The sequence below is a fragment of the Musa acuminata genome, chromosome BXJ2-4 (genome assembly GCF_036884655.1).
Source record: "Musa acuminata AAA Group cultivar baxijiao chromosome BXJ2-4, Cavendish_Baxijiao_AAA, whole genome shotgun sequence".
Lineage (NCBI taxonomy): Eukaryota > Viridiplantae > Streptophyta > Magnoliopsida > Zingiberales > Musaceae > Musa > Musa acuminata.
The window spans coordinates 5,113,929-5,139,467 of NC_088341.1; the positions used below are offsets into that span (position 1 = coordinate 5,113,929).

General features: G+C 40.9%; 4 protein-coding genes across 4 annotated transcripts; 3 read left to right on the forward strand and 1 right to left on the reverse strand.

Annotated features, from left to right (window-relative positions):
• The first annotated feature begins 364 nt into the window (after positions 1 to 364).
• On the forward strand, positions 365 to 7,451 carry LOC135609643 (1-acyl-sn-glycerol-3-phosphate acyltransferase PLS1-like). The gene is made up of 11 exons (XM_065103100.1): positions 365 to 610; positions 985 to 1,107; positions 2,265 to 2,304; positions 2,430 to 2,503; positions 2,693 to 2,752; positions 3,487 to 3,564; positions 3,782 to 3,940; positions 4,149 to 4,274; positions 6,194 to 6,286; positions 6,436 to 6,519; positions 6,988 to 7,451. Exons 1-11 carry the CDS (start codon positions 530 to 532, stop codon positions 7,192 to 7,194), a joined length of 1,125 nt encoding a protein of 374 aa, XP_064959172.1. The 5' UTR covers positions 365 to 529; the 3' UTR covers positions 7,195 to 7,451.
• A 238-nt stretch (positions 7,452 to 7,689) lies between these two features.
• Positions 7,690 to 10,089, forward strand: LOC135609642 (U-box domain-containing protein 4-like). Its single transcript, XM_065103099.1, has 2 exons — positions 7,690 to 9,506; positions 9,644 to 10,089. Exons 1-2 carry the CDS (start codon positions 7,776 to 7,778, stop codon positions 9,713 to 9,715), a joined length of 1,803 nt encoding a protein of 600 aa, XP_064959171.1. The 5' UTR covers positions 7,690 to 7,775; the 3' UTR covers positions 9,716 to 10,089.
• A 4,363-nt stretch (positions 10,090 to 14,452) lies between these two features.
• LOC103980814 (uncharacterized) lies at positions 14,453 to 16,750 on the forward strand. Its single transcript, XM_009397323.3, has 2 exons — positions 14,453 to 15,209; positions 15,296 to 16,750. Exon 2 carries the CDS (start codon positions 15,311 to 15,313, stop codon positions 16,475 to 16,477), a length of 1,167 nt encoding a protein of 388 aa, XP_009395598.2. The 5' UTR covers positions 14,453 to 15,209; positions 15,296 to 15,310; the 3' UTR covers positions 16,478 to 16,750.
• Positions 16,751 to 19,384: 2,634 nt separating this feature from the next.
• Positions 19,385 to 23,008, reverse strand: LOC135609644 (scarecrow-like protein 21). Its single transcript, XM_065103101.1, has 2 exons — positions 22,861 to 23,008; positions 19,385 to 21,307 (listed from the first exon to the last, which is right to left on the reverse strand). The coding sequence occupies exon 2, from the start codon at positions 21,177 to 21,179 to the stop codon at positions 19,560 to 19,562; it is 1,620 nt and encodes a 539-aa protein (XP_064959173.1). The 5' UTR covers positions 21,180 to 21,307; positions 22,861 to 23,008; the 3' UTR covers positions 19,385 to 19,559.
• Positions 23,009 to 25,539: the final 2,531 nt, after the last annotated feature.

Genomic DNA, 25,539 nt, shown 5'->3' on the forward strand with positions numbered 1-25,539 from the left:
TGTATACACGATACAGCGAGGGACCGTACGCCGGTACAGAATTATCTCTTTATTGGAATTATGATTTAAGATTTAGTTGATGATTCATTGTCCTTTATATAACTCCCGCACTCGATGATATATATGCGTGCATAAGTATCATATACTCTTCATGACTGTTATTAATTATTTGCATCCGATAAATTTATTGGATATAAACCCCCGAGTGGGGTCCCACCGTTCTCCAACGGGCCAAATGGCTCGGCAGGCCGCAAATCACACGCCACCTGGCAAACAATTGAGAACCGTGTCTCGAGTTGTTTTCATATATAATTCTCCGTTTTTTTTTTTCTTTCATTTCCTTTGTTTTTCTTTTTTCTTTTTCCTTTTATTTTGAGGCATCCGGAACTTGGGGACGCGCGTTTATGTAGCGCACGGAGAGGGAGCGCCGAGGACCGTAAGCTGGCAAAGAAGTGGAAAGGGGGAAAAGAAGGCCCCAAATCCTATTCCTTTCAGTAGTTGCTGCTCCTCCTCTCGCTGGATCTCGGCCATGGCGGTCGCCGCGGCGCTAATGGTCGTCCCCTTCGGCCTCCTCTTCCTACTATCGGGGTTGATCGTGAACGTCGTTCAGGTACGCCGCCAGACGTGGCGAAGAATAGAGGGCATGGAGCGGCCCGGTTTTCTTTCTGTTTGTTGGGTTTATTGTTTGAGCCCGTGCGCGTTGGGGCTCCGGTGGAACTCTCTCGGATATGATGGATTCTCTGATTTGGTCGGTTCTTTTAGGTTTTAATGTTTCCTTCTCAACGATCATGATCCGAGTGGCTTATTCTTTTAAAATTTACATTTTTCTTCATTTTTAATCTTCTCGCCTTTTTTCTTTCCGATCTGCTTATTGCTGGTGGTGAGGTTTATATTTGTGTAGATTTCCTAAAGATTTGAACTTTGGGGTGTTCAAAATTTTCCGCAACCGTGCTCATTTTCCGATCCTTGTTTTTATCCCTGCAGGCTGTCTGTTTTATTACAATACGGCTTTTTTCCAAAAGTCTTTATAGGAGGATTAATAGAGTGCTGGCTGAGTTACTGTGGCTCCAGCTTGTTTGGCTTGTTGATTGGTGGGCTGGTGTTAAGGTAATCCTTAAGTGTTCTTAGATCCCATTGCATTTGTTGATTCTTTTGGCCGTTGTAGAGCTTGTTCAATGTCTGGTCTGCATGATGTATTGTGCTCCTATTGAATTTATTGTAGTTTTTAGGCTCCGATTGTCAGGGAGATTTGAAATTTCAGGATTTCCCCAATAGTCCCAAGTTGGGAACCAACTTTGATCCAATGTTGCATTTTACTGAAATCCTGTGTATCTTTGGAATCTCATAAGTTCCAAGTTATGGATAATGAGATATTAGAAGTTTCATTTGTACCTCTGGAACTTGAATCCAAAATTTCAGGCAGCTGACTGGAAACTAGAGCCAGTGGCGGCATTGTAAAGGTGTTCAGAGAGTCATAGTTAAGAGTGCTATATACACATGGTTTTGCCATCTCAAGCAAGATATTGACTGTTTCTACTTATAGAGGTAGCAGTAAAGAAGTGGATCTGGAATAGAGGAGACTTTCAAAAAGTTGTTTTGGTTAATCCATATTATATACTACACAAAAATTGTTTAATAATTGTTTTTGAATATTAATGAATAGTGAACTTCATTTTTATCAGAATCACTCTACCTCTGATGATTTGGGCTTTTCTTCCTCCAGTCAATTGATTTGAGGAATAAAGTTGGTCAAGCTTTCAAAATCTATATCTGTGAAGATGTTAGGAATTCCTAGCATCACTCCCTTTTCAGGTAGTAAGAGGGAAATTTTCAATATTATGATTTTTTTCACACCTGTACTTTGTGGCCTTGTTATGTTGCTGAAATTGTGACAAGATGTAAGTCACCATACCATGCCAGCTTACTGACTGCGTGCTTGCTCCTCTTATATACTTGTAAATGTATGAATTTCAGGCTTCTTATCTTTGCTTTAATTGAGTTGCAACACAAAATGCTCTGGGTTATAGAACATTAACAACATAATTGTTTGTTGGCTATGAGTACTGCTGCGACAAGCTCCTATATCTTGAGTTTGTTTAGTGGAGTCATGGTGGATTTAATTTGTGCAAATTGTCATGTTAGTTTATAGTAGTAGTTATATTTATTATCTTAAAGACTCCTGCATGGAACTGATGAAATGTTTCCTAATGCATCTATCTTTTCTTTGTAAAAAAATATATATGTGCTCTATTTCATGGTTGCAGATTCAGGTATATGCCGATTCCAAGACATTTGAATCAATGGGTAAGGATTGAACTTAAAAATTCTAATTACAAATGCTTTTCTATGATCAATGTTGAGTGTTATAGATGTTTAACCTCAAAATATAAAGTCAGTTCTTGTCTTGAACTTATATGAGGGAAATACAGGTGAAGAGCATGCACTTGTGATTTCAAATCACAGAAGCGACATTGATTGGCTTGTTGGATGGATTTTAGCTCAGGTGCTTATACTTTTATTTTCATGGTAGACAGAAATGTACAGTGAACTCGTAGGGGTATGATATTTAAGGCCATCATGTTGCCTTTACTGGTTGCAATTTGCAATGTCTCATGCATGCGAGAAAGCAGTAGTCCATAGACTCATCTGTATCTTCTCCTTGTTCATGTGGTTATTTAATTGTCTACCTCAGCGTTCAGGTTGTCTTGGTAGTGCGTTAGCTGTGATGAAGAAGTCATCGAAGTTCCTTCCAGTGAGTATAATTATATATGCTTTATTCTGTTTTGTCTATCAATAAAACAATTCTGTTACGTCCTCTTTTATGTTCCGAGGCTGATCTTTGCTTTTATTCCTACCAACACATTCTGGTTGTGTTTAGCTACTTAATATTTGCAGGTTGAACATTCTTCATTATTTATCTATCCTAGATAGTTTTTACTAAGTCATTTTAGATTGCGTAACATCTGCTTGCTTTGCTATTCAATATTTATTTTCATATTATGCACCCTATGACAATCATGCTGCAAGGAAGTATGTTAAATTCAAGGTTTCAAATACCGGTTGGACCGGCACTTGTTGACTGGTATATACCGGTCTGATCAAGGATTAGTAGCAAACCATATAGGTCGGTACCAATTGGTATTCAAATTCTTTTATTTTTATTTTAGGAGATGCTAGACAGGTATAGATTGGTATATTGTCCAGAATTCTGGTACCTTACTGGTCCAACCAATTGCGAAAACTGTTATTGGAATGAGATTTAAATTCTTGGCTAAATTGTTGTTTTATTTTGATACTATATTTGCCATATTGTAAGATACATGCGGATTCATAGATATGACAGAAAGTTGATTCTAGCTTTGGCATGACAAGTTTGGAATAGTTATTCAAGTCATCATGGTGATGTACTTTTACCCTGTACATGGCTCACCTATGTCAATCCTAATATAATTATTCTGATTATTGGTCATGCGACTATTTTTCCAGGTTATTGGTTGGTCAATGTGGTTTGCTGAATATCTCTTCCTGGAAAGAAGCTGGGCCAAGGATGAGACCACATTGAAGGTATTATTCCCTTGCTGAATAGTGCAGACCTCTGCAAGCCAGCGCATGCTGTGCTGATGGGATTTTAATGCTATGCATGGCCAAATCTTCATGGTACCCACATGTGATTGTGGTCTTGTAATCTGAAGGCACCTATATTGATTGCTGGCCTGAATTCTTATATTCCACTGTAATTGAATCTGTGTTTCTAATTCTTTGTAATAATCATAAAACACAGTTGGGTCTGCAAAGATTAAAGGATTTTCCTAGACCGTTTTGGCTGGCACTTTTTGTTGAGGGGACACGCTTTACTCCAGCAAAACTTTTAGCGGCACAAGAATATGCAGCTTCACAGGGTCTGCCAACTCCAAGAAATGTTCTGATTCCACGTACTAAGGTTGAATTTTTTTGTTGACAGTAATGTTTGTTATGTAGGTAGCCTTATGTTAGACTAGTGTCATCACCTAATCAAAGTGGAGTAACAATCAAACACAATATTTTCTATGAGATTTCCACAATACAATGTTCTCATAAGAGCATTCTATATTTGAAGAATTTCTCTGACTTTGATGAATATGTATTGATGCCTTGAATCTGAATTTCAGGGTTTTGTTTCAGCTGTAAATATCATGCGGCCTTTTGTTCCTGCCATATACGATGTAACAGTGGCTATTCCAGCAGATCAACCTTCACCAACAATGCTCAGAATTCTGAAAGGGCAATCTTCAGTTGTAAGCAACTAAGCATTGGATTTTTTTTTTTTGAATTGCTGTAATATTCTCTTAATTTATGTTTTTTATTTGCAAGTCTTGCTTATTATGTATTGTGTCTATTAGCAAAATCTTCCTATTGTTTGCTTTTATATATGCTTAAGGATAAAAATAAAGATTATAGATATTATGTAAGAGACACATATCTTTCATATATATGTGTGTGTGCGTGCAATTTTATGATTGATCTTGTCTGGTATGCATCATGTTAGAACTATTTGGTATTTGGGGACACATCAATTTTTTAATACAAATTTGTGCCATCTGCATGTGGACTAGTTTGTAATGTCTTTAAAGTGCATGTTGTGTTTTACAAATGTCTGTTTGATCTCTTATGTGGTCACTGTTTGGAAAAGATTATGGAAGTTACTATATGCTCATTTGAATGAGGATTTCAATTTCTTTCCCTGTAATTTTGACTTCCTCTTTTGGTCCCCAGAATCATGAGGCAGAAAATCATGTTATTGTTATATATTTCAACTTCAGCATACTGTGTGCCCTCATGGAAACAGGCTATCTAAATAAGGAGCTCTCTATTTAGTAAGACGGCATATATTGGCCCTCCCCATATCCCACATTAATAGGAATGTCGTGTACTAGGTACACCCTTTAGCATATTGTGTGGTCACTTTTTCTAAACCAACAGTTTAGAGTAGTATGGTAGTAAGCTAAAGAAGACTGACCTGATATAATATTATGAATTAAGGTTTTGTGTGGATTTATGCATTAATTTGATATATTTTTTCTATTGTGCCACCAGTTTGGTGCAATAAGTTGTTTTATTATGTTTTTATATGCACTTTCTCAGTTTGACTCTGATTTTTAGTGAAATATCAAGTGTTGAAAGTGAGTAATAAACCAGAGAATACAGCAAGTGTCGTTTTAGTTTTAAAGTGGCGAGTATCCTGTCAAGTATTTGAGATCTTTATTCCAAGTAGGATTTGCTTTGCAATGAGGATTGACTAGCTTCTGGATATTTTAATTTAAATGAACCCTTAATAATGACATCATGAAATTGATTCTATATTAAGTTTTGCAACAAGCCAAAATTTCATCAGGCACTCTTGCTATAAATTTTTTTGCACTTCTCTAAATCCATATCATTTAGTTACTGCAGATTTTCATCTTTAGTTAATGCATTTCGTTGTGTGAATAAATTTTGCAAAATGTTACTCATTTTGCATCAGGTATCTACTTTGTTATTATTGTAAGAAATCATGAGGATGATGGTGCTGAGAATAGGATGATATCATTCTATCAAACTTCATGTTATGCATTTTGTTTAGATTCAGGTTTTGTTAGCAGTAATCATACTACCATTAGCACCCTTATGAGAAGTTTGTTACTTTATTCTGGGCAGTGTTGCCTGGATCATGACATTCTTAAGCAGTAAGCACTTACAAGGACTAAGAAGTGTCTTGAACATGTATTTGGAAAAAGTATATGCAAATCAGCCAAGCAGTTTAATAGAGTTTGGGAAAGATGTTATGATCAACTTTGTTCTGGATCCCTATACTTATTTGAATTAGTTTTGTTAATTGATCGGCCTTCTAGGAGCTTCTAGTTCATGTTTGTCTTATCTGACTTCTATAGGGTCATTTACAAATTCCACAGGTTGCTGTCATTTTATTCCTACATGATATGTTATGCGGAAATCTTCTTATCTTAATTTGGTGTAAGTCCATAAGATTATGGTATCAGATTACTCTATGATGAGCTTTTTTTAAGCGTTATGTTTGTGTTTGTTTAATGGGAAATATATTCTTCTGATGTTTGTTCGTTTAAGTTCACTAGTGGATGATGGAAGAGAATAAAAACCATGTTTGCAGTTTGCATTAGCATTTTGCAGTGCTATATTCTAATGCCTACTTTAAACACAGGTACATGTCCTCATAAAACGGCATGCTATGGCTGATATGCCTGAAACAGATGATGGAGTAGCACAATGGTGTAAAAACTTATTTGTAGCTAAGGCATGTCACTTTTCTTCTCTGCGCTTACTGTTAGGTTTAAAAGCTTCTGTTTGATTGCAGGGCAAGATGTGCAATGTTCCTGCTGCATCTTTATGATTTGATTTCCCATATGTTGTCAACCAATTTATTCTCTTGTTTCTATTGGACAGGATGCTTTACTAGATAATTATATATCAGAGGGCACATTTGGCGTTGAACAAAGACAAATTGGTCGACCTTTAAAGTCCTTGCTGGTATGTCATCGAGGCTTCTTTACAAGTTTCTGGAAGTACAAGCAATACAAAATTCAATCAGAAATATCTTTTCTTCATAAATGAGTTAAAAGGCTATTTTAGACATCAAGTTCTGGCTGTTAAATGCAGTTTGTTCTGCAATCATACTTTAAGCATGCTGCAGTTTGAAATATTGACTTCACTCCATACTCGATAGTCTAGAAGAGATCTATGGTGAAACCACTAACATGAAAACCACTGCTGATAGAAGAGTTCTGCAACTCCATATTCATGTCTTCCTGCTTGATTGCTTATCCTTTCTTTTTCTTTTCTTTTTTTCATCTGTTTACATTTCATTTTACCATAATTGTTCACACTTCTCTAATATGCAAGTTATAAATTTGCATGGGTTGAATAAATCGACATTTAATTCTGAAAAAATCACTGCATATGATTTTTCGTGTTCTCTAAACAACGTGGATCCTCCAGGTGTTTGCATTTTGGTCTTGTGTGCTATCATATGGTGTATTCAGATTCTTCAAGTGGTCAGAGCTCCTGTCGACGTGGAAAGGAGTCGCGATATCAACAGCGGCACTATTACTGGTCGTAATAGTTATGCACATCTTCATTCTATTTTCCCAGTCGGAACGCTCGAGCACAGCAAGGGCTGCACGAACTCGAGCGAAGAAAGATTAGTGTACTTCCCAGAGGTAAAAACTACTCAGCAACTTATTATGAAATGGGAAACTTGAAGCACTTTTCCTTGTTATTTGCAAAGTCACAACTAGAATGCCACTAGGATGTAGACTATTGTTTGGAATTTGTTGTTGCACTTCCATTTTTTGGTCCTAGGCACATATTAGAGAAACCTCGTCTTTTTCCAATTTTTGGTCCTGCAAGTATTATTGAAGTTCCTGGGAAGAAATTTTTGTTATATATGCTTGTTATCTGTCTGGCTGACTCTTTTCTTGTCTCATTATGAAATATGATACAATTCAAGTTTTCCAAGTAAGCATGATAGCCATCTGTTTGGACTTGAGTTTTACTCAAGTGAGTGGCATCTGAAGACATCATCTACACTCCGAAATCTCGTGAGGGCCAGTGGAAGAGCGTTGCAATCTGATCGACAAATGGGCCGGACCCAATTGGGCCTTAGCAAGCTGCTGCTTGGCCCAATATAACGTAGTGGTCGAACCGCTGTCACGATAAAGATGCCGATGACAACGGCTGCGATCAGCCCTCGTCATCAGCCCGTCAAATAAAGGGCGCGTGCCAATATGCCAGCTGTAGTCGAACCAGGCACGCTGATACGGACTCGGGCGCCCGCCGAACCCAACCCCACCCTCGACTCGCACGCGTCGTCCATCCGTCGACCCATTCATCCATCCAACAACGCCCCGTCGCGACGCCTCCCCCTCCGTGGGCTCTCTTTTATCATCTCCCTGTACCGAGAAAGGACGACGAGGCGCTCATTTCATAGCGCTCGCTCCAAGACCGGCCGTGCTCCCGAGCCCCACGAGGCCCCCCGATTCTTGTCCCCGAGCGTGCCCTCAAGAATTATTACGCCCCCTCACCAAACGAATCAAAGCATTCATCCCTCCCTCTCCGAGCTCGAGCTCTTCGCCTTCCATGGATTCGTTTGCCAGTCCTCTTCACCTCGACTCCTGATCCGTCTCCACTCTTCCGGCGGTGGTTGCATCTGCCATCGGTGGTCGATCACCATGGTCTCTCTGGCCGACTCCTCCCAGAGCCCATGCGCCTCCTCCGCCAGGATCCAGCGCTCCCTGGGCCGATCCATGCGCACCATCCACTCCAATCTCTTTCGGAATGATCCGCCCCCCGTCGCGTCCCCGTCCGCGCGGTCCGGCGCCGTGTCCGAGAACCTGACCGACTCCGTCGTCGACTTCCAGCTCCGGGAGCTCGCCGTTGGACCCCCCCGGCCTTCCGACGCCAAGTCTGCTGCCTCCTCCACCGAGTCGGCAGCCGAGCTGTTAGAGCTGTCGCGGGACTTCTCCGACTACTCCAGCTTCAACTCCGACATCTCCGGGGAGCTCCAGCGGCTGGCGTCCATACCCCTGACGGAGGTGCCCCCGAGCCCTGCGACGTCCGGGCCGGTCGACATCGAGGCACTCGTGATGGGGTTTGGTTCGCCGTCGTCGTCGTCGTCGGAGATGCTCGAGAGCGCTTCGGTCGAGAGCGTGGAGCCGGCGGTGAAGGCGTGCGTGGAGGGACTTGGGTCGCCATCGCCGGAGGTGAAGCGCGCGGCGGCGGCGGGGATTCGGCTCCTGGCGAAGCACCGGTCGGACTTCCGGGCGCTGATCGGAGCTTCGGGGGGTATCCCGCCTCTTGTGCCGCTGCTGAAGAGCACAGACCCGGCGGCGCAGGAGAGCGCTGTGACGGCGCTGCTGAACCTCTCCCTGGAGGAGGCGAACAAGGGCCCCATCACGGCGGCGGGGGCGATCAAGCCGCTGGTTTACGCGCTGCGCACGGGGACTGCGGTGGCGAAGCAGAACGCGGCGTGCGCGCTGCTGAGCCTTTCGATGATCGAGGAAAACCGGGCGACCATCGGAGCGTGCGGGGCGATCCCACCGCTGGTGGCGCTGCTAGTCGGCGGGACGAGCCGGGGGAAGAAGGACGCTCTCACGACGCTGTACAAGCTGTGCTCGGCGCGGCGGAACAAGGAGCGGGCGGTGAGCGCGGGGGCGGTCCCCCCGCTGTTAGAGCTGGTGGGCGAGCGCGGCGGGGGCACGACGGAGAAGTCGCTGGTGGTGCTGGGTAGCCTGGCGGCGATACCGGAGGGGAGGGAGGCGGTCGTTGCGGCTGGGGGGATTCCGATGCTCGTGGAGGCCATCGAAGCGGGCCCGGCGCGTGGGAAGGAGTTCGCGGTGCACGTTCTGCTCCAGCTCTGCGCCGACAGCGCCCACAACCGTGGCCTCCTCGTCCGCGAGGGCGCCATCCCACCGCTCGTAGCGCTCTCGCAGTCCGGCTCCTCGCGTGCCAAGCAAAAGGTACGCTCCACCCTCCCTCCTCCGCTGTCCTCCCGACGGCACACCGCCTTCATCATCCTCAATCTTCTCTTCTTCCATTCAACACTCCGAAAGAGACTCACATCGCTGTCTGTGGTTGTACACGATTTTAAACACAGGCGGAGATGCTTCTCGGGTACCTGCGGGAACAGCGGCAGGACGGTGGGGCGACGCCGGCCCCGGCGAGGTAATTCATGATCGGTAACATGGCAAAGATTACATTTTTCCCGTACAGAAGCGAACCATTTTGGTCTCTCTTCACTGTGAATGAACCAATCAGAGTCTGGATCGGGGTCTGTGGTGTCTGGTGTGAATGCTGGCTTCCAGGTTGCGATGACGGGGTTAATGTGTGTGGGTGGTGGGGGGGTTTGGGGGGGGGGGACTGTAAGATACTTGCCGGTCGCAAAAAACCTCTGGTTTTGGTGTGTCATCAATCAAAATTGCTTCTTTCGTATGCTATCAAATTGGGTTTTATGAACACTTGATCCACCAGAGTTCAATCGATCGACAGAGCTGACTGGAAGCAAAATTCTTATCATGGCACTGAAAGCGTGCATGTTGCGTAGCTAACTTTTCAGCTTTGCATCTTTGCTTTTTCCACCATACTTTATTCATGGTCAGAGGTTTGAAAACAGCGTTGGGCATCCACGGGCGACCTTTTTGTAGCTTCGCTCGCTGGGAGAGCTCAAACGGGGCGGCAACTCACATCGCCTCCACGCCATCGGAAATTAAAATGAAGAGTTCGCCGCCTACGTAAGACGACATCGTCCGAAAGCAACGCCGTGGTCTGCGCTATTCGTCGAACAGTTGGTGTGCGGAACAAGCAGCAGCGTTCAGGAGACACGAACGGGGCGTCGTCCATCGCTAGTGTGCGCGCATGAGTTTTTCTCTCTTAGTTCGGTAGCATCCAACTGTTCGACGAAATAACATCGAGAGGTGGCCTTCAAGTAAGTAGTGATCACTTCTAACGTTAGTCGATCATCTACTTGGGAGAGCATTTTATTGGGTTTGGAGAGGACAAAGCAGGAGGTGGTGGAAGCGTCGGCCGCCCACCTAATCAAACCACTGGAATGGACTTTTTCTGCATCTCCTGGTTTGCCGTTTTAAATTGCAAAGATCGTTTTAATAGAATTATTTTCTAAGATAGGAAAGATGACATTAAAAATATGTGTTATTTCAATATTTATTAAAAAAATACTAAAAAAGAATGATAATTTACCTAAGGAAACCTCCACTACTTACTTTCTAACTGATAACATTCCTTTATCGAAAAATTAGGGGGTGAGATGTTTTTTTTTAATCTCAATTTTACTCTTCTATTCCAATCAATTAAAAAAAAATGTGATAAGAATTTTACCCTCTCATCCTCTCCTCCTCTCTTTTTTTAGACTCATGTTTTTCTCCTATCCTTTTCTCTTCTTCCTCATCTTCTAATGATGGTAGAGAGATTACGGAGGGTCGACAAGTGAAAAGGTGATGACGGAGAAGATGAAAAAATAAAAGAAAAAAAAGATGGAATATCAGAGTAGTCCAATTTAGTTTGATTCGATTAAATATAAAATTATATATAAACTTAAATAATAAATGACACATTTACCTATTTATCAAAGAGTATGTCTTTGGTAAATTCTCAATAAAAAAAGTGTCCTCTGATAAAGGCATTGCAGCAAGACTCATAATCAACTATCCCTTCTCGAAAACAAACACTATATATAATAATAATAAATAAATAAAATAAAAGAAGAACTATTCTACTTAACTTTCATGTTCTCTCATTGGTCAGCCATCCTTGCGTTTTTAGAGATATTTGTGGATATGTGGTCTATTCCAGACCTAACACAACAGTTTTGATGGTGATAGACAAAGATTCTCGTGCAATTGGGTCAGCCAAACCCTAAAACAGTAAAAAGAGGAACAATTCTCGTGCAGTGATATGAGTGAGTGTATGGCATCATTGGTGGCTGAAAACGATTGGAGGAGTAGGAAGTGGTCAAGATCAGAGGGTGAGTAGCACTTTTAATAGTGTCGATTCCTGGCACATCTCCTGCCACCCAGTCCGAGTCTGGTTGGATCACAATGGTTGCTCATCAAAGGTTGATTGCATCCCATCCCATCCAAATGTTGATTGAATATGTTTAAACAAAAGTGATTTCTTGGACTATCATCATATTAATTCAAAATCTGATCTCAACTTGGACTACTCTTTTTTTTTTACTTTTTAATTAAAAAATGCTAACTCACCTATTTGTGTGTGAGAGAAAAATATATTTATCTTGAATAATATAGATAAAAAAATAATATAAGAGCATTCGATTAGATATCATCCTATCCTATGGATCCGATACTAATTCATTCTTAACGAAGATCCGATAATAATATAGAAAATTTTTATTTTTTTTTACTTTTTAATTTAAAAAAAATGCTAACTCACCTATTTGTGTGTCAACATAAGCAGAGAAAAATATATTTATCTCAAATAATATAGATAAAGAAAAGTGATATAAAAGCATATCTAGATACATCACCCTACAACTTCTAAGGGGAGCCATCATATCATAATTATAATGATTGATGATTTATTATTATGAGTCTTCACAATCAAATAATGATCGATGATTTTATATAATAATTTTTTTTTTCAATTTAATAATCCTCATGTGCCTCCTTTGGATCATATAAGAATACTAATTTATATTTTTATCTCCTGACTAAACTAATTTAAGTGCCGAAGAAATCTTTATCATATACCTCTAATGTAATTTTTGATTCCCTATCAAATAACGGGTAGACGTGTCAAACAACTAAAATATACGGTAACAATTGTGATGCTTTGTTTCGTCTAATTTGGTCATTGGATTTTTCTAAGTCATATTGTACTACTGTTAATTAGGTTTCGAAAGAATATAAAGTACTAAATCAGGTGGTGAAGTACAACAGAGATGGTGGCCGAACACCTTGACGATAGTTCATCTTACCAAAGTCCATAAAGCAGGCAACACATGGTTCTTGGAGTGCACTCTCAACATCAAGCTACATTCTGCTCTGTGGTCGTCACTCTTCCACCAAAGAGATAAGATGCTCTTTGTCTCTCTCTCTCTCTGTCTCTGTGTGGTGTGTGGGATGTGACTTGCGCTAATTGGCCCCAAAGACACTCGTTCCCCAGATATTTATTTATAGTCACTTTGTACACAAACCAAATGCAAAAGCAGGTAAGGATGACAATTCTTGGGCGAATAAACTTTTGACAGTCAAAGGATGTGTAGTCTTTGGCTGGGTGTAGTAAATAAACTCATTATGGTAATCGTTGCGGAATGGATTGTATGGTTCCTTTTTAAATGTTTTTTTGCGAGAATTTTTTCTACTCTATCTATTCGTCGAGTGGAGAGTATTATTACATATGTTTACGGAAGGCAATCAGTGTGTCTACCGACTTGCTTCGTTTGCTAAAGGGTCCCAAGAGGGATCACATTTAGACGCAGAATTGACATCCTGACTTCTTCTTCTATGTATTAGGGGCTAATTACATATTATCTTATTTTAGATTTTTTTAATATTTTTAATATTTTAATATTTTTTTTATTTTAAAATTTTATAATTATAAAAAAAAAATATTCAGATCTATTTATCATAACGTCATCGATTTTATCGACAAAAATATAATAAATAAATAAAAAAATAAATTTAATATCCTAGTTGCGTTTTCAGTGGTATCATTGGAGCCTACGAATAACTATTATGGATAAGAAGGAAGAGCGACGATGAGAGTTAAGGTAAAGGGAGAAGAGGAAGATGATAACATAGATACCGATGCTCTTCATTTGTATTGACGTCGCGTCGCTCAACAACTACGTTGTCGCTGATGTAGATACAGAGTGGCATTACTTGCATCTGCATCGCTTTACATCTGTGTCGGTACCGATATAGATCTCGATCGACCCTTTTCGCCTCTCTTCATCTGTGTTGACGTCACACCATAACCCCATCCTCCAACTCCAACCTAGCAGGACAACCTCCACCATCTCCTTAACCACCTCATGTCATTGCTTCATGATTGTCCACCGAGGATCTACAAACTTCTTTGCCCGAGGTATCATCGTGGACTTGGAGGTGAGGAAGTAAGAGCTAGAGGACGAGGAGGCCACAAAGTGTGAAGGAAAGATAGTAAGATTTGGATCACAAGAAGCGCAAAGGGGGCAAACCTACGCCGATGATGCGATAACCAGTAAAGAGAGAGTGGCAAGCGGCACAAATGACTTAGCGAACGTAACGAGCCATGAGGAAATTGGTGTAATGGACGAATGTGTCAGTAGGCCCAACAAAGGAAGGCCACATTCGGCTCACAGTAAACCACTGCCCTTTCGTCGCTCTACATATGTTTTGGCATCGATGAAGATGTCGAGCAATACTTTCGCTGCTTTGTATCTGCATTGATGTCACTTGGCAACTGTGTCAGCATCAATGTAGATGTAGAGCATCGATATCTGCGTCACATCTTTCTTCTCTTCTTTTGTCTCACTTTTTGCTATTGCTCTTCCTCCTCATTCACAACAGCCACATGTAACCCCAACGATATCGTCCTCCGTCACCATCGAAAGTATAATTAGGATATTAAAATTATTATTTTTACTTATCGTTTTCATGTTTTCGTTGGTAAAACCAATAACATTAATGTAAATAGACATAGATGTTTCATTTTTATAATTATACAAATCCAATATAAATTTTTAAATTTTAAAAATCAGAATACTAAAGAGTAATATATAATTAGCTCTATATTTTATGCGTTTGATGCCACTTTCTCGTAATAATTTTGAGAAAAAAATTACGTATATCACAGATTGTAATTATCTTTTACAATAATTGGAATGTACAGAGCATTAATACTGATTTTTCCCATGGGTATTATTATATCAAGCAAAATTGCTCCTCATGATTCTATATATTTCATATTAAAAATGTCCTTATCAACTTCTTCCGCACACAACAATTTAGAAGACTCGGCAAAGGAATCCTTCGAGCGGCGGTCCGGCTGAAGCTTTATCGTGGTGGCTTTGTTGATCCCACCAAAGCAAGCACAAAGCATTCTTTCTTCTACATTAATTATCCTTCCAGATTTTTCACTGTTCTTTCTGTGGAAATCATTTCGATAAGTAGAAAAATATTGGAAATCGGCAAAAGGCACTGGATTGCTTTTGACTCCTGGTAGAAGAAAAGGAGACACCAGCTTAGGCCTTTGAAGCTCCACCTGACTGTCCTTTCATCATTTCGCCTCGCCTTGGACGACCGTTCTTATTCTTCGACTCTCCTCGATTTCCTGTGTCGTTCTTTATCTCGCTTTAAAGATTCGATTTTTATTGGGATTTCAACTACGCTTCTTTGGGGTGGCTTCGTTTTGAATTTTTTGGAAGTGATGTGCTCCTCTGAAGCATCAAAACTGGATCTTGGCTTTTCAGACTGGCGTTGGAGAATCCGGAGGCAAGGGTTTCAGTTTCTCTGAGTTCCGCAGACAAAGCCTCTAGGGTTTTATTCCCTTTGTAACCCGCAGAACAGTCTGTGGAAAGCAATTTCCAGCTGCCAAGATTTGTCTTTTCCCCGAGTTTTCCTGCTTCCAAGTCTCAATATTGCCTCTGATTCCGACTTTGCAATCTCAAATTAGGTACCGAAGGCCGGGACGTCACAGATTAGGTTTGGATTCTTTACAGCCTCTCTCCCGCTATGTTTTCATCTCAATGTTTAGCTTAACTCAATGCAGCTCGGTAATCTTTTTGCAGCTCCTGCCTGAAGTAATGAATCCTGTGAAGCCAAGTCTGGAGAGCATCAACAAGAAGCCCGACACCTCCACTGGCGCATTTAGTTCTCTGGGGATTGCTGGTTTCCTTGATGTTTTTGTCCACCAAGCTCGCGACGTCCACAACATCTGCATCTACCACAAGCAAGATGTTTATGCCAAGCTCTGCCTCACCAGCGACCCCGACGCTGCCGTCTCCACCCAGATCGTCAATGGGGGTGGGCAGAACCCGGTCTTTAACGAGAATCTGCGGCTCGGAGTGCGAACAATTGAGTCGTCGCTCAAATGCGAGATTTGGATGCTCAGCAAGGTGAAGAATTACTTGGAAGACCAGCTGCTGGGATTCGCATTGGTAGCCCTCGCCGATGTCCTTGTGGCCGATGGCAAGCTGGTGCACGAGTTCCCCCTCTCATCCACCGATCTCTTCCATTCCCCTGCCGGTTTCATTCAATTGTCGCTCTCTTATGTTGGTGCCTTGCCGGATGTTGTGGCCCTTGCAGCGGTACCCAATTCCATGGTTCCTGAGGCTTCTTTGCCGGATGCAGAAAATGAGGATGAGATTCCCTGTGAGTATCAGAAAATCGAATTCCCTGACCTGAGAGTCGTTAACGAGAACAGGATGATGGTTTCAGAGCTCTTTGGGATCCAATGTACCACCATGGAGACGCAGAATTCTGAAAGCTTGAACACTTCAGAGAGTGGCAATTGGTCGAACGAGGAAGCAGGGGTCCGTCTTGTTGAGAGCTTCTCAGCTGCTAATAGTCAAGATTCGATTGATATTCCTGTAAGCAGTTGTAGCGCTATGGGATCTCATATCATGCTTCCATCCACATCTTCAGCTATCTCTCATGTTCTCTCAGCCATGGCATCTCCAAGCCCTGAAGTTAGAGATGGCGCGGCTGATTCCTCTCCACAGCTGCAGAATACAATGGTGAAGCCAGTCATCGGCGTAAACATTGAGCCAGAGCAGACAGTTGTTCAGCAGGATATTGTCGATATGTACATGAAAAGCATGCAGCAGTTCACAGAGTCATTAGCCAACATGAAACTCCCTATGGATGTCGACGACACCTCTTCAAGTGCACAGAATGGTAATGACAAGAAGGTGCCAGCATCAAAGGGGACTGGCTCTAAAGTCTTCTACGGAAGTAGGGCGTTCTTTTGAACTTAGTCACAGATAGATACACAGGTGACTTAAGCTGACATTTCAAGTGGTCATCTTAATACTTAATAAAGTAATTTTTGGTTGCTGCTTAGGATTATCAAATGGTTATAGGATCCTAATGTTGTTAATTAGTGCTTCTACATGTATATGATCTCCTTATCCTAATGTTGTTTTCACAAAATATTGGGTGCATACTGGCAACTGTTATGTTGTCGTATTGTATTAACCATAATTCTTGCCTTTGGATGTGACCAACACACACAAAATTCTATAGAGTTTCTCTTTTACATGAAATTCAAACTTTTCCAATGTTCATTGTTAAGTTCTTTACTTGGACATTCGGCAGCCAGTATAAGTTCACATGTTGATGTCCTACTGAATGACATATTGTAAATGATTCATGGGAAAACACTGGCTAATTTGGTGTGGCATCTATTGCTAGCAGTTTCTCTAGGTACAGCAGTTCATTTCGTAAGACACGACTGTCCAATCGCAGCCAATCTGACAGGATGGTGCTTTACTGTTTTCCGTCGTCTCTAAACATTCTTGAGAGGGTTAAATTAAGCAGAATGCTAGATGTTCATTGCTGAGGTGCTAAATATGGAGCATACACAATTGGAAAAAATGATTTAAAGAGATGAATTGTAATTGTCAGGAATTTGACAAGATTGAAATGGGCAAAATCCAATGAATTGAGTGTTCCTCACCACCTAGTTGGTTATGACAACAATTCAGGTGGTTTTTCTGACCTACTTGTAATGAGATTTTGTAACATTTATTCTGCTCTTTGGTGTCTCACAACTATGTTGGCATCATCTTTGTTTGTGAACTGCTCAAAAAAATGAATTCAACAATAAATTGTCTGCTTGCTCATGTTTTTTGTTTTCTCCTCATCTGGAGGCACATTTCAGTTCTTATATCAACTACAGCAAGAATTTCTAGACATTGAGATACCACATGAAGTTACAATGCTGAACTACTTGTTGGACTGGTTGTGGTCATGCTTATTTGCTAGTGTTTAACATTAAAGAGTTTACACCATCCAAAAACTAAATAGTAGATCTCTGGTAATAAAAGTAAAGCACTTCAAGATCAATAAAAAGAATGAAATAATTAAATAATAGAAAACTATATAGGATTAAGTTAAAATGAAATGCATACCCATCTGTATCAAGTAGGCTTTTCAGATTTCTCTTCTTCTAATCCAAATATTCAGCATGTTTCTGAGAAGTGAAATTTGAACTCTTTGCAAGAAAATTCTCAAGCTCAGGCTTCAACAAGGTCTTTCTCTCCAAGAGGTATCCTTCCTACCTCAACTTTATTCGCCTAAACTGAACTACATCCTGGTGTTTTCCTTAACCCTCTCTCCATCATCACTTTCTTCACCCCTACCAACTGCCCATCAAACGCATAGATATTGGAGGGAAGGTTACAGCATCCAGCATGCTCGGCCTCCAGTTTCAGTAGATTTCTTGCCACCAAATCACCTATATCGATGTTGGTTTAGCATACAACCAGCAAGCATTGCACACCAAACACGTATGTTCAACGAGTCGCAAGCCCTGTTACAATTCTCCAGGATTCCCAAAGTGATCGACCATGGTGCATACAGTACCCGTCTCCCTTCTTCAACCAAAACCACGCAGACAATGTGACAGCCTTAGGTTTGATTGATGATTGAATCATATTCTCAAATGTCGCCATTGCCTTCGTTCCAAGACCAGGCATTCCACATGCAGCTGTCATAGAACACCAGAGCACTACATATCATCGACAGCATTGGACAAGCTGCCACGTTTGAATACAGGTCTACTAGTGCAGCACCACCAACAGAGACCATATCCTTGAAGCCATATTTGATCAATTAACGACGGTGGCAAAGAGCTCAGCAAAGAATTCTCAACTGCGAACTTGATGTGAAACTTTCCACCATTGTGACAGCATCAGTATTAGATCTATCATTGGCACTCCAAGGACGTATCTATTTCCTCACTGTAACATGAACACTTGTAACATATCGATGAGAGCAAGTGGAAGCAGCTACTCTGAATCGCGCACCTTTCTACCTTCGTGGAGATCAAGGGCCAGGGAACATGAGTGAAGCACAATAACCAAAGTAAAGGAAGTGGGTTCTGCTCCTGCCTCAATCGGATCCTCTTATACAAGCTGCAACGGGATTCTTATTCTGTCTGAGCATAAGGTGAGAAACCACGGAACATATCTCTTTCACGCATTATGTCAAACAATCTCCTCGTCGTTCCAGTCTCGCCCAAACTTTGCATACGAGTTCAAGGCGGAAATCACCAGAGGAAAATAACATTCGAACCTCGTTTGAACCACAAACCCATGGGTGGAGGATTCCGTCGAAAAGCTTGCGGGCAAGTTGGATGTGTCGTAGAAGAAGCAGTCTGTGGTGGCAGGAGACTGGAGCGGAGAAGGCAAAGCAGCCGCGCTAAGGACTTGGCGTCAGTCGAGGATGCAGTTATCACGAACAGGATTGACCGGCAGCTCATTAATTCTTCTTTTGGAGCAGCCATCGTGCAGTGTCTGTGTTGCTACGCGCTCGTTCTTTTTCCCCGAAAGAACGGGGCTTCAGAGTGCAAGGAAAAGAGCTCTTGGATCAGTATATGAAACAAAAGGCTCCGAGAAACTCGTCGCACCCATTCATCATCTCATGACAGTCGTCGACTACGTCTCTCTTCCGTGGCCAATTCCTTTCATGTTCTTCTCAATAGTGGCTATATGATAGCATGCCATGAATTTTATTCGCTAATGCCTACGCTCATTCCCGATAAAGCACATTATCTCATAGAGTTACAACCAAGCATTCTAAACCTACGAAAATGCAGTAGACATTTCGACAAAAGGAAGGTTGTAAGAGAAGATGAGATCACATGAAGTTGTGGATACTCTTAATATCGCTGTTTCTAACTTCAACTATGATGCTACAACTTACACGACCATGTCACAACTGGAAAGTATGAGCAGAATTCTAATTGTCCATAGACAGCTACAGATGCTTACAGACTAAAGTAGCACGAGGAAAACTAGAGATCGTAATTAGTTTGTCAGATACCTAAGTTCATCTCCAGGCGCATGAGACAACCAGAGGTCTATTCCTCCACCCGAGATAAAGTACACCATCTCGCTCTTCAAGCCAGTAGTGTTCGGAGTAGTTCTGTAACAGCGTTTTGATGGTTGCATTCACCAGAGGACTAAGAGGGCATGGCCGGAATCCAGCCATCAAAAACCGAGATTTCCATTTCCCAAAAAGCTCGTGTCTCTCCACTCTTTCAGCATCCTCGCAAGCAACAATGTTAACTATGTCCCTCGCAAGGCAGTGCTGCTCAACACTTATTCTCTCCTTGTTGTCTCTTGGGAGAGTCACATCTATTGATTCAAACATGGCAGTATAATATTCCATAGTCTCCAAAAATCTTGGAAAAAATGGAGTAGTGTTAGTGTTGGATTCTTGTTCCACAAGTGTCACTACCTTTGGCGAAAGGCTCTTAACCAATCTCAAAAGCCTATCTCGGTGGTTCCTTGTGCTCACACTCTCATCTGGCATGTGATGTAGCTGAAAGGGAAAGTTCACTGCCACTGCCTCCCCTGGCCGAATGACAATGTCCTTGAGTTCCACATCACAGCCTGACATGGCGGCACCATGGAATTCAAAGGGCACGTTTCGAGATTGAGCAAGTCTAGATAGTCTCTGCCCCACGATATGTAGGCCACCACCCCTTGCATAAGCAGAATTGGAATCATCAACTCCGGTTATTCTTATGTGTGGAGGACCACCAGGCCTTGCTGAAAGGGCTTGAATGAGGGTTATCCACTGGCTTCCCTGGGCAATCTGGAAATCAATTATGTGAATCATGTTCTCACCCTTGACAGCCTCAGCAATTGCTCCATTTGCAGATAAGTAGCCGAATTTGAAGTATGGACAGACCTCATAAAGAATATGCATGTAGGAGAGGAGGTCAGAACTAGTGGGTTCTTTGCACTTCAATGCTTTGTAGATGGAACTACCAGAGGAAGACAGCCTAGCTATGAGGCCTTCGAGCAAGTATGCACCCAATCTTTGAAACGGTTCCCCAGAAACTGAAACCATCTGCTTCAACTCTGAAATTAGCCATTCAATATTAATCATATCATTGTCAGCAACAGCTCTAGCACAGGCTATGAGAAGCTGTTTCAAGTCTCCTCTGGGAATTCCCATCACTTGTCTCCATGCATCTGGCTCCAATGAAAGATGGCCCGGATAGGCGTTTTCAAAGCTCTCAACTATATCTGAATCAGGCCCTAGCATTGCAGTCTCTATCTCCCTTAACCTGATTTTAAGATCATTTGGGTCTTCAGTAACACATGAAGCACTTACTGAAGATCCGTAGACAATATCATATTGGGAATCTTGCTGGGATATAGGGCTCCCACTGGTCGATGAGAAACTTTGGGAAGATGGAGAATTATGTATGTTATAATTAGCAGTTGCCAAGGAGGACTCTAGAGTGCAGAATTGCACATCACTTGTCTGAGATTGAATTTTTCTTTGCTGAGTTCCATCATCAGAAGAAAAATAATGCACAGATTTGTGATTTTGAGGCATATAACTGGACTCAACATCTCTAGCAGGCATGGAGTTCTGATGATATGTTGACTGCTGGTGTTTGTCAAAGACCGAGTACTTTTTGGATGCTTGCATTGAAGTATAACCCACAATGTAGCCTCTCGAGGGTCTAATAAAATTAAAATCACATTGACTGGAGGAGCATTCTTCTGAAGACTATTTTTTGCTTGCCTGAGCTTTTTTGTCTTATCAAAATAATTTATCTGAAATAGACATATGTATAGGCATGAGCACCAAGATAACTCCATATTAATAACTGATGCTTTAACCAAAGAGGCAAAAACATTATGATTCAATAATTGTGGTTAAGAAAAGAGTAGGAATGAAGATTGTTCCAAAAAGTGTCAGTAGCAAACAAAACTCAAAATAATCATGAAGCAGAGAAAGGCGAGGAGAGGGGACATGAGAATATGAGAATAATCATTAATATGAAAGTCAAAAGAATCAGCAATACACAGGCATTCAACAATTTATGTAGGCGTCATTGTGCTTAATTACATAAACATTTTAGATTTAGTTCCAAATTCATCTCACCTTTATGTAAAGCAATAAGTATTACAAAGGGGAAACAAGAAGAAATACAATACATAAAACACATGTTATATTGCTGCAGACATTAATTGACTGGAAGCATGACAACATACAATTATGATAAGGTTTATTTGCTGATATCATGAATTTCTTATGGTTCCAAAGATAGAAATTTGAACATTTTAAAAGAGAAAGACTTCAACTGTGTTATTATCCTTTGAGGATTTTATATGATTTTTATAATAAAAAAACTGACATTATTCTATTTCCATGTTGATTAGATGTTTCATTTAACATGAAGAATTGAGACTAATCCTAGATACAACCACCACAGGCACCATACCAGAGATAGACAGACTCCATACCGGCTTGTAGTTTTATGCATCCTAGAATTGTAAAACAAGACAGAAGAGCAGATATCCAAAAAGGTAGAAGGAAAATAGATCTGCAACATATTTTGAAGGACTAACTTCAGATAATTTATGAGATATACCAAGTTGAAGGCCGAAACCCACCTGATCAAATGGCTACCTAATCCACCAAGACAACATGTCCAGGAAGAAAAAGGCTAGCATCAACTAAACAAACCACAAAGAAAGAGGAATGGAAGAAAGTGAAAGTCAAAGCAAGGAGAAGCATAACAGAGTGGTTGCAGATCTGAAACTTAAGTATCTTCTTTTCTTTCCATAAAAAATACATAATTTTCTCAAACGAATTCTGCAAAAGACCCCAAATCACTCCATTTTTCCAAGCACAAACCCTAGTTTAGGGGGAAACAAACAACCTATGCATAGAAATTCCTTTCCCGGTATAAAAACTTTGGACATAAAACCCTTGATTAAAGCTTCTACACCTCAATCAAAGGAGAGAAGAGAACCTTCCCATCATCAAGAGCTCATTAGGAAGGAAGAAGGAAAAAGATAGTAGGAATCCCGGGTTAATCGGGAGGATTCCACCGATGTAAGTTCCCAAAATCAACACCATGAAGTTACATAAACCTTAAACAGAAGCTTGAATTCACAGCTCCATCAATCAATCCCACAATAAAAAAAACCAGGAAAATTAAAGAGAAATCAACACAACAAAAAAAAAAATCAACAAACCCCACGACAACGAAAGCCCCACATCCCGTAGGAACAAAGTGCCTGATGATCGACTCTATCACTATGTAATTGCTCAGAAACATGCATATAAATCACAGCAGACGAATCAGGCTTCAGCTTACCTTGTAAGCACCTGAGAGTAGCAGTCGAACACATCCAACAGAGCTCAGCGGAACAAGACCGAGGTTTCCGCTTCCAACTCCCTGTGAGCCAAGCGGAGGGGATGGGCATAAAGACACAAGAGGCAACCACCGCATGGGCTGAAGTGTCCCCGTGGAATGTTCAAAATTACTTTGTTGCCACGCCCAACTTGTACGCGCCCAAATTGTACCAGATTTGACGATACGCTGGTGTTGGAAGCGCCAAGGAGACACGTGGAGCAAGACGAGGCGAAATCGATGGTATTGGGGATCGAACGGGATGGGATTAAGGATACAAATGGGACATGCGAAACCGGGGGCGGATGTCCAATTTGGTCAAAGTGACGGATTGAATTCCTTTTTAATTTGGGGGGTTTGGGGACTAATTTATTTTGACCGGAGGGGGGCAGGCGAGTCAACCGTGCGGGCGAATCGAATGGCCGTGGGGAGGCAGCCATCTGACCCACACGTTTCCGCGGACCGCCTTCCGATATGAAGAAGGTTCCTCCATGCCTTTTCTCCCGCGTTTCCCTTCCCGCTTCAACACAAGGCGGGGGTTGGCCGGACGACCTCTCTTTTGGCTGCTGGAGTTTATCCGACGAGCATATTAGAATATATTTTTATTCATATTTATGATATAATAATCATATATATATTTATGATATTGAAATAAGAACTTACGGTAAATTAGGTATCCAAAATAAACATTCTTGGGAGAGTTGCATCATCATCGATCACCATCAATCAAACACCCAATGACAACACCGTTTTGTCATTTAATTGGCCCAAAGATGTTGTGCCAATATCTTAGCACGCGGAATGACTAATCTCTACGACGAAACAATAAGAATCTCTAAAGCATCATTATCATGATGATAATGACAACGGCATCAAAAGCGGCCCTTTCTTAAGTTGGTCAGTGCTTTTGGCAGCTGATAGGAAGCCATTGTCGAAAGAATGCATCCGAGATGATGGTGGAATCTTCACTCCGTGTCTTCTTTCCACCCCCCCATGAGAAATATAAAAGTAAAATTGTTTATTGGAGCAACAAATCGCATTATATAATTAACAATCTTTCATGTGTGTATGCAAATCGCATGACTTTGTTAATAAAAAAGGTCATTTGACAAAATAATGGCTTTTAGCAATTATAATTCTATATTTGTAGCTAAAAACTCCTTAGCGACAAAAACAAGTTCGTTCCATGACAGGTAAGATGGCAAATTTGTAGCTAAATTTGTAGCTAAATTTGTAGCTATTAATTTGTAGCTAAATTTGTAGCTATTAATTTCCCATCACCTTTACCTTACTAAAGTTTGGATGCCTTGTTTTTTTTAACAAGCATTGCTGTATTTTCTCTCATATTCTACGTATATAATTTTTTTTTCTTCTAAATGTAAGTGTGAATTAACGATCTTACTATCGACAGATAAGATTTAGACTAGTTGACATTCTAAATTTATATTTGCTATCTCTAAAGTTATTCGTAAGGTAGGGTGTTAGGGATGACATGATTAGGTTCGAGTTTGAAAGAAAAACATATTGATCCAATCCGAGATACTAAGACTATGTTTGAAAATATATTTATATTTTTAATATAAATGCTTCGTGTAATTATGAAAAGCTTCATGTGTGTTTTGTAAAGAAAACTATAATATCTTAGTTTCGTCCTTGAATTTGTAGTTGAAATGTTTTAGTAGCAACAAAAATCATGTGTGTTAGTAGATATATTAGGAAAATATTTAATGAAGTTTCTCTTCAGTACTATTAATGATCATAGATAGATTTCTTTTTCATCTTAATTAATAGCTAGGAGTGTATGCCTTACAAGTGGAGTTCATATTGCTACCAAATCTTTGAAGTTTGACCATAGCCAGACAATCAAATCCAATCCATTCCAAAGATATCCAAAGTTAGGGATCAAACCACACAAAGAACTAACGCACAAATCAAGGTCGGACTTAATCTACTCAAAGTGAGACGTCATGGAGCCCCCATGCCATGGTTTGTGCCATGACCTCAATCCATGACTCGTGACTTAAGTCGTAACCACTCAAACAAGATGAGGAACTCGTCTCTTCTCTCTTCTCAATGTAAAATATACTTTACTACATCGACTCCATACTTAATCCGAATCCAATTTATCATTCGATCAAGTTCAATATACCTCGTGAACATTTGGAAGCTTGTATGAATGTGGTGTCGTGCACGTACTTGCGTGATGACATCAAATAGTATTTCTTACGTATTCTCTTGTTGCCGATGAGATAAGAGTGATTGTATTGAGTAGTGTTTTTTCGGAGTTTGGATTATTTTACATATCTCGTTTAAAGTTTATCACTCAAAATGTTTCTTATTGTCGATGAGATTGAGTGATCTCACGAAGTGGTGCTTATAGATAATTCAAATTTATTCTATACATCTAGATTAAAGTTTATAGCTCAAGATATTTATGCTCAAGTTAATATTAAAAATTAAATTCTAACAATAGCCTAATAACTATGTCTAATACTAAGTTGGCTTATATTATTTTGCCATGACTCGATTTCATTCCCACCCCACTATATATCGATGTAAGATTGATCACAGTGTCACAACGTAAGTCGACTTTGACTTAGTTTTGGAATAGATATTATCTTTTTAATGTTTATATTGAATATT

Coding starts and splice junctions, on each gene's coding strand:
- LOC103980814 (XM_009397323.3), top strand. CDS start 15,311: ATGAATCCTGTGAAGCCAAGTCTGGAGAGCATCAACAAGAAGCCCGAC.
- LOC135609642 (XM_065103099.1), top strand. CDS start 7,776: ATGCCAGCTGTAGTCGAACCAGGCACGCTGATACGGACTCGGGCGCCC. Junction 9,507..9,643: donor CCTCGCGTGCCAAGCAAAAG/GTACGCTCCACC, acceptor TTTTAAACACAG/GCGGAGATGCTTCTCGGGTA.
- LOC135609643 (XM_065103100.1), top strand. CDS start 530: ATGGCGGTCGCCGCGGCGCTAATGGTCGTCCCCTTCGGCCTCCTCTTC. Junction 3,565..3,781: donor AGGATGAGACCACATTGAAG/GTATTATTCCCT, acceptor CATAAAACACAG/TTGGGTCTGCAAAGATTAAA. Junction 6,520..6,987: donor GACCTTTAAAGTCCTTGCTG/GTATGTCATCGA, acceptor TGGATCCTCCAG/GTGTTTGCATTTTGGTCTTG.
- LOC135609644 (XM_065103101.1), bottom strand. CDS start 21,179: ATGCAAGCATCCAAAAAGTACTCGGTCTTTGACAAACACCAGCAGTCA.